Below are 8,987 nucleotides of genomic sequence, written 5' to 3' on the forward strand. Positions count from 1 at the left end.
GTTTTACTTCTCCATTTTGAGAATAACAAAGAAATATAAATATTTCTGGTTAATATTTACATAGCCCACCAAATCCACCAGCAGAAATTGATTATCATCAACACACTTCACAAAATCTGATATAGGCTGAATGTGTCCCCCAAAGTTTCATGTTTTAGAAACTTAATCTCCACTATGACAGTGTTAATGGAGTGGGAAATCCTATTACAGTAATTAAAAGGTGGGGCCTTTAAGAGGTGATTAGATTGTGAAGACTGTACCCTTATGATTGATCCATTCATGGAATAATGGGCATGGTTCTGAAGGCTTTATAAGGAGAGTGAGTGAGAAGCTTAGTCTCTCTCTTACTAATCCATTTTTGCCATGTGACACTCTGCGTTGCTGTTAAGAATTACCACCCACCAACAAGGCCCTCACCAGATGTGTTTCCTGGACTTTGGACTTCCCAGCCTCTGAAACTGTAAGGAATAAATTTTTCTTTTCAGTTTCAGGCATTTTGTTTTAAGCAATGGAGACAGACTAATATACTGTCCAAATATAAAAATCTTTTATCTTGAAAACCACTAAAATGTAAAACTATATATCTGACTAAAACATACAATGGTGTAATTGGTGGGAGCACAGCAAAAAAAAATTATGAGATAATCTAAAAATATTTAAACGTAGGGCTGGCTGCCAAAGATGTCCACATCCTGATCCTTGAAATCTGTGTAATGGGCCTCACCTCATAACATGACTGACTCCATCTTTGTCATAGTAGTGAACTTTAAGCAGCTAAATGTATTTCTGCACTCTGCAGCTTTGTGGTCACAAGCCTGTTCTTGTGTTAGCAAGAAAACAACAGACTGCTAGCTCTTTCCTGTGTAGATGAGAGACAGAATTGCTCTCTAAAGCAGACCCTCCTCAAGTGACCACACTTCCTGCCCTTGTACTCAGGTGTGATAAAGACCCTTACCCAAAAAGCCTCGTAACCACAGTGACCTAGTTAACAAAGACCCCCGATTTAGGGGACTCTGCCTGAAGACAGGCAGAAGAACCTATAAAAATGGCCTAACATTTGATTATTTTGGCTTCTGTATCTGGCTTTGCTAGACAATTAAAAAACAAAACATGCTTTTGTGGAGAATTTTATGCTCTGCTGTAACCTGCATATTCTGGCTTTTGTGACCCAGCTTGCTTCCTGCACCTGCAGCACCTGTAAGCCAACAGGATGCAGTTTTGGTCTTCATAATTTCTCCCTGAGTAGGGTCCAGGGTGGATCTCTGACCTGACTGCCTGGGGAGACCGCTGCCAGCCAGCAGGAGAAATAAACCTTCCACAACCCCCCCCCCCAAAAAAAAAAAAAAGATGTGGCTGCTGAGTGTGCTCACTGCTGGGGGCGGGTGGGGGAGGGTTGCTGCTCTTCAGGCGCTCTCCGTGGACAGAGCTAGGACATACTCGTGAGTACCCAGTGCTTTCCATTCCAACCCAACACTACAGCGTCATTTCCACTTTTCTCCTTTCCCATACGTGTAACTCCTTTTTCCAACAAATGTGAATGAGTTCACATCTTTTTCATGACCTTGCCAATGTCTACTACTGTCAAACTTTAAAATTTTTCCAGTATGATGGGTGTGAATACTTATTAATTTTCTAATTTACGTGTTCCTGATTACTAGAAAACTGGCTCCCTTTATAATTATAATGCTTTCTTCTTTGATCCATTTCTTCTGTCGGTAACTAATTTCTCATCCCTGTTGCCAACCCCACTCCCTGTTGGTGTCTTCCTCATCCTACCTGGGCTCTGATATCCTCCACTGGGCCACTAGTGTGTGTGGACGTCTTGTCACCATGCATAGACTCTGACTCCCCATGGCAAGCTGCCCTCTTACACCATGTGGACCTACGTGGATGCCTTATTATCCTGCTCAGCGTCTCACACCCACAGCAGTCTTACCCTCCCCCTGGATGGCTCCTCACCCTGCTTGGGCTCTGACTCCCACGCCAAACCACCCCTTTCCATGGATGCCTACCTTGCTCTGCCTTACCTCATGCCTGCAGGAAGGGGAAGGGGTAAGGCTAATTTTACAAATCTTTATATTTTTGCATAGTTACTCAGATCTTTTTTAAAAAGAAATAATAATTGCTAATGCTCATAGTGCTTTCTGGGTGCTAGGGATTGTTGTGCACTTTACAGTAAGCTCATGTAATCTTCACAGCCTCTATAGGAAGTTGTATAATTATAATTTCCAATTTATAGGGGAGGAAACTGAAACACAGAAAGATTTGGTAATTTGTCCAAGATCACTCAGCTCGTAAGTAATGGAACCAGGACTTAGACTCAGGCAGATGAATTCGAGAGTCCATGCTTTACCCACCATGTCATACCACATAACTGCAAATGAAACTTATTAGATACAGTCAAGTCTCACAAGGAATTGTTCCCTGATTTCACTCCCTTTCCTGTGCTTCTCAGAGAAAACATTTTAGTCATTTGGGGTACATTATTCCTGTGCATGTATTTATACTTCCATATGCATTTAGTACTGCTTTTCATGCTTTAAAATTTATATAAATGCTATACTTTATAAATTTATAATGCTTTAGTTCATTCTTTTAATTTGCTGTATAGCACACTTTGTAGGAATATACCACAATTTACCCATTTTCTTGTTGATGAACATCTAGCTTGTTTGCAATTTTTCACTATTAAAAGCACTCCTGAAATAAACATTTGTTGTGTCTTTAAAAAAAAAAAAAAAAGTAGGGCTGGCTGATCAGCTCACTTGGTTAGAGCATGGTGCTGATAATATCAAGTTCAAGAGTTCAGATCCCCATATCAGCCAGCTGCCAAATTTAATTAATTAATTAATTAATTAAAAGTATATTATGGCTTTATACTTTGAAAGCAAAAAAGTAAGCTGTTGAAAGCCTTTCCCCCTAAGATCAGGAAAAAGAGAGGATGCCCATTCTTGCCATTTGTATTCAATGTTGTGGAGGTCCTGGCAAAAAGAACTAGACAAGAGGGCTGGCCAGTTAGCTCAGTTGGTTACAGCTTGGTGCTGATAAAACCAAGGTCCAGGGTTCAATACCTGAACCAGCGAACTGATCCCCCCACCCCCCGAAAAAAAAGAATTAGACAAGAAAATGAAATGAAAGGTCCCTAGATTGGACAACAAGAAGTAAAACTATCTCTGTTTGCAGATGAAACAATCTTATATATAGAAAATCATGGGCTGACCAGTTAGCTCAATTCTTTAGAGCACAGTGTTATAATACCAATGTCAAGGGTTTAAATCCCCATACCAGCCAGCTGCCAAAAAAGAAAAAGAAAGAAAAAAAAAAAAAGACAATCATAAGGAATCTACTAAAAAACTATAGAACTAATAAATAAGTTCAGCAAGAATACAAGATCAATATACAAAAATCAATTGTATTTGTATACTCGTGCAATGAATATGAAAGTGAAATTAAGAAAACAATTCCATTTAAAATATCATCAAAATGAATAAAATACTTAACAAATATTTAACAAAAGAAGTGTAAAACCCATACTTTGAAAACTACATAATATTGTTTAAAGAAATTTAAAAAGACCTAAACAAATAGAAAGATGTCCCATGTTCATGGATCAGAAGATTTAATATTGTTAAGATGGCAATACTCTTCACCAAATTGATCTACAGATTCAACCCATCCCCTATAGAAATCCCAGTTGGCTTCTTTGCTGATTCTAAAATTCGTATGGAAATTCAAGGGACCAGAATAGCCAAAACAATCTTGAAAAAGAACAAAGTTGGAGAACTCAATACTTCCTGATTTCAAAAATTATTACAAAGTCACAATAATAAAGAGTGTATTGCTGGCATTAGGACAGACATGTGGATCAATGAAACTGAATTGAGAGTCCAGGGGAAAAAACCCACATTTACAGTCAATTGATTTTTGAGAAGGTGCAAGATAATTTTCAAAAGGGAAAGAATGGGCTTTTCAAAAAATGACGCTGGGACTAGATATCCACATCCAAAAAAATAAACTTGGAACTCTACACTTCACACCCTATACAAAAATTAACTCAAAATGGAAAAAGGCCTAAATGTAAGAGCTAAAACTATAAAACCCTTAGAAGAAAACATAAGTATAAATTTTCATGACTTGGATTAGGCAATGGAAGACTTGAATGATGAGAAAAAGACAGACATGCAAGGATCTGGAGAAAGAGTATTTCAGGAAAAGGAAACAGCAAGAACAAAAGCCCTGAGACAGAAACAGGACCAGCCTAACACACTCAAAAGACAGAGAGATGAAACCAGAGAGGTAGGTAAGGGCTTTATAGGCCAAGTACTAGTATACAAGGCAAAAACTATTATAATAGGGTCACAGAACTGCCCCGGGGGGGGAGCATTCCACATAGTAAACTATGATGTGAAAGGTGCCTCCTAGAGAGGGGCAATGAAGCAGCTCGCATTAGAATGTATTTAGACGGACCTGACAGCTCTTCAAAAAGGCTGTCCTTTTTGCATATTTTCAATAATTACACTTGCCAATTAGTTATATATGCTGACCTCTTAAAAATGGCATCTCTCACGTTTTATTCACATTTTGAGCAAACAAATCACACAGCAATCCAAATTGCTTACATGGCTTCTTTTTTATTCCTTTTACTTTTGTTTCTATTCTTTTAATAGATATATTCACATGGTTCAAAATTCAAAAGTGTAAAAAGTCTCCCTCCAACCCTCCTTCTGAGACACATACTTCTCATCTCTGGAGGCCAACACGTGTTATCGGTTAGTTAATTCCTTGTGTATCTTTCCAGACAGATTTTATATCTTGGCAATTGTTTCATATCAGGGTATAAGGTTTTCTCATTTTTCTAGTGGCTGCATAGTATTCCATTGTGTGGACAAAGTATTTTATTCCTTTACTGATACCTATTAATTAGAAACTATTTTGAAAAAAATCAGCTCCCTGATTTTTAATTAATCTTTCATCTGATTAATTGAGGTGATAAGAGTTTGGATGTGCTGTCCCCACCAAAACTCATGTGTAAATCTAATTCCCAATGTGGCAGTGTTGGGAGTTGAGTCATGGGGGTGGATCCCTCATGGATGGATTAATGCTCTCCCTGGGAGAGGGGGGCCTGAGTGGGATCTCACTCTATTAGTTCCTGTGAGAGCTGGTTGTTTAAAAGACTCTGGCACCTCCTCTCTCTGTCTTGCTTCCTCTCGCCATGTGATCTGCTTGTACCCACTCACTGCCTGTCGCTTTCCAGCTGTCTGTTGTTTTCTGCCATGAGTAGAAGCAGACTGAGGCCCATGCCAGATGCAGCTGTCCCAAAATCATAAGCCAAATAAACCTCTGTTCTTTATAAATTACCCAGTCTCAGGTATTTCTGTTATAGCTACACAAACGGACTAATACAGATGGGCGTCAGAAGATAGGTGAATCCCCTAAAATGGTAGGTATGTGCCTACACACGTTTCTCTGGGCAGAAAATTTGCATACCATTCACCACATTTATCAAGGGAACTGTGACCCAAACAAAGGTTAAGAATTACTGTCCTGTAAGTATGCACTCGTATTCAATAAACATTCGTTGAGCAGAATTTTGGGTTTTGCTGATTTTTGTACTAGAGACTGGAGGGCTAAACTAAATACCAATACAATCCAAAATTCTTACCTACTTTATAGACACTTTCCCCATTAACAAACACTAAAACTGACCAATTTGACCTATTTCTTTTCTGAAAAGAGGTTTAGTTTTCATTTGCACCACGCACAGGAGTACTAAAGAAAGAAAAAAACGAAAATTAAAAGTACCTGAATGATCAAAAGTTGGCTATACAACCTGTCGTTCACTATAACCCACAACAGAGGCATCTACAATGTCCCTTAAAATCTATGTAACTTTCCATTGAGTCCTTTCTGAGAAAACAGATCATCGGTAGTTGTGTAGCTGTATGAAGTCTACTCCATGTCAGGCAGCAGAAAGGAAGCTTTACTTATAAAATCTTGTTTAATCCTCAAAACAATCATTTAAGGCAGCTATTATTCCCCCCCACCCTTTTACAGGTAAGGAAACAGAGGCTTAAAGAGATTAAAGTTAAGCTACTTCCTTGCCCAAGACCACATAATTATTAAACTAAACTATACTAGTACAGTAACATAACTCTAAACTAAGCTATTAAACTAAAACATCACCCCATTCTTCACCTTCAAGGCTTCAAACCTCATCAACTTTCCACAATACCATGGTGTCTGAACTCCAAAAGGTAATGATGATCATTTGGCAGTATAATGTAATGGTCAGAAAGACCTAAGTTCTAATTCTAGTTCAACCATCTACTAATTGTATGACAAATTGCTTAAACTCTATTTTTTTTTTTTTTTTTTTTTTGTCTTTTTGTGACCGGCCGTACCGCGCTCAGCCAGTGAGCTGAGCGCACCAGCCATCCCTATATAGGATCCGAACCCGTGGCGGGAGCACTGCTGCGCTCCCAGCGCCACACTCTCGCGAGTGCGCCACGGGGTTGGCCCAAATTGGTTAAACTCTAAAAGGTGCCTTTACCACCTGTAAAAATGAATTGCTGTTGGTTTAAATTTTTAAAAAGGTATATAAAACAAACAGCTCACATACTGACCTGAGAAGATACTTGGTACAAAGTGGCCACTATCATCATTACTTTATCCTTTTTTTGAGAAGAAACAGAAAGGGCTGCAAGATTTCCCAATTTGGCATAAAACTCCCCCGCCCCCGCCCCGAATGTTGGCATTCTGACAAGCTGAAAAATGCCTGAAAAAATTATAATTGTTTGTTAAGTATCTTCTGGCTTAATGGAACATCTTAAATTGTTCTTTAAATTAAAATATTTGCGGGCTGGCCGGTTAGCTCAGTTGGTTAGAGCATGGTATTATAACACCAGACTCAAGGGTTTGGATCCCCACACTGGCCAGCCACCAAAAGAAAAGAAATAAATATACATATGTACATATTATATATATATATATATATATAAAAAATACACACACACACATATTTCGAACACATAACTATACCCATTGCCATACCATCATGAATGTCTATTTTGCCGGCTGCCTAATTATTTCACTCCCTATTTGCTTGAATGCTTTATGCAGAATTATGCACTGAGGTTTTGGGGTTTAAGGTTATTTTATAACATCAGGTGATAAGAGATGACAGCTGTCAAATACATTACATCTGTTTCTATTTGCTGTATTTTCCCCCCTGGTAAACTGTGTTACCCCTTTGACTCCTATGAACTCATCCAAACATCCTCCGCATGCCCTCGTTCTCAAAACAGCAGAAACGAGTGTTAACGATAAGCGGAGATGAGAGGAGCGGGGCTGTTAAAGATGAGAGTTCAAGGCCTGACACAACTTATTCTTAAGAAAGAAGAGTCTGTTACATTTTTCTCCCTTAGGACCCAAAGCTTGAAATCCACGCTTCAGGCAGGACTCAAACTGAAATTCGGAGCATCGCTGAACAGGAAAATCACTTTACTCCTGCCTCCCGAAATCGCCATCAGTACTCCCTCCCTTCCCCCAAGAGCCGAAAAAAAGTGAAAGTGCCGCGTGGCATCAAAATCCCTGCGCGCTGGCTGCCGCCGAGAGTTAGCGCCCGTCCTAGGGAAGTTTGCGCCCAGTGCCCGGCGTGTGGCCCCTTCTGTGCCTTCGCTCCTCTGCCGAGCCACCACCCCCGTCCGCCCCCACCCTGCATACCAGGAGTACCCAGGCCACACACAGGAGGCCTGCAAAGTTTCCCAAGCCCCCGAGCTGCACGGACTCCCCCAGGGGCTCACCATCGCAGCCCCAGGGTTAAGGCGCCGGCGACGGGTTGGCCGGCTGGGGGACCCGTTATCGGGGCTCGGGATCCATTGGCGCCAACAACTTCTCCCGCGAAGTAGAAGACGGCGAAGGCGGCGGCGCGCGGCGATGACGTCAGGAGGCGCGCGCTTCCCTTCAGCCCCGCCCGGAGGCGGGAGTTGCGGCGTCTGCCCGGGTGCCACCTCGCAGGCCTGCGGGCGCTGTCATCGCGAGGAGCCGTGGGACCGTCGTCCGAGAGCGGGTTTGCGTCCTCGATTTTTGGACGGGGGCGCTCAAGTGAGGGGTCCGAGATTGGTTTTCTCGGAAGGCTGGGCACCCAGCTTGCTTCCGGTGACACGTCTGAAGGGCGCATTGCCCAGCAGTAGTTTTCAAAAGTGTTTACTGTCACCCGCAGTAAGATGAATATTTTAGATGTACGTTTCACATATTACATATAAATATCTATCCTGAAACGAGAGCTTCACCAAACAATATTTACTCTGTTCTTTATTTTTTAATGTTTGACACACTGAATTGTTTTTTTCGCTTACTAATAGATGAGACGCACAGTTTGAAAACCATGAAGCTAAAGGACAATCTTTATAGCACAATTCCAGAGCAAAAAGGACTTTGGTAAAATCATCTTGTCACCACCACTCACCTCATTTTATACATGTAAAGTATGAGGCCTAAACAAGTTAAAAGGTCCAGCTTTGTTCCAAAACTCCCAGGCTAGCAATTTAGGCATCCTAATTCCCAAACCTGTGGTGATGTGTGCGAAATCAGGGCGTAACAAGGTGGATCTCCATAGAAAAACAATGATACCTGAAAGCTTTGAAGTAAACAAGTTTTATATTAATAGATAAGCAACTTAATTGTGGAATAGAATGCAACATTTGCATACAATTTTAAGAGAAAACGAGACCACAAAGAGCATAGTGGGGAAAACTATATTTCAGGCTTTGGCCCTAGACTTTCAAATCCTTATCCCCCCACTCTCTGTTGGGTCTTGCACTTTATGACACCAATATCTCTACAATGAAATACAGCAAAGCCTCCTGGAGTTCAACAGAGGCTAAGCATCCGGAGCTTGTATTTACTATCGTAATATGTGCCAGGCATGCAGCTATGGACTATCCTAGTTCAGCTCATTTTATCCCCGCAGTGACACTGACTACTAT

The 8,987-nt window shown here is 40.9% G+C and overlaps 1 protein-coding gene across 3 annotated transcripts in view; it reads right to left on the reverse strand.

Annotated features, from left to right (window-relative positions):
- Window positions 1–7,913, reverse strand: part of RFC1 (replication factor C subunit 1) — a 71,302-nt gene extending 63,389 nt beyond the window's left edge. For all 3 annotated transcript variants that reach the window (XM_063108055.1, XM_063108054.1, XM_063108053.1), the window contains exon 1: window positions 7,803–7,913. In XM_063108055.1, the coding sequence (XP_062964125.1) occupies window positions 7,803–7,805 (3 nt within the window). In that variant the 5' untranslated portion in view covers window positions 7,806–7,913. The remainder of the gene's footprint in view (window positions 1–7,802) is intronic.
- Window positions 7,914–8,987: the final 1,074 nt, after the last annotated feature.

The sequence above is a fragment of the Cynocephalus volans genome, chromosome 9, assembly GCF_027409185.1.
Source record: "Cynocephalus volans isolate mCynVol1 chromosome 9, mCynVol1.pri, whole genome shotgun sequence".
Classification (NCBI taxonomy): domain Eukaryota; kingdom Metazoa; phylum Chordata; class Mammalia; order Dermoptera; family Cynocephalidae; genus Cynocephalus; species Cynocephalus volans.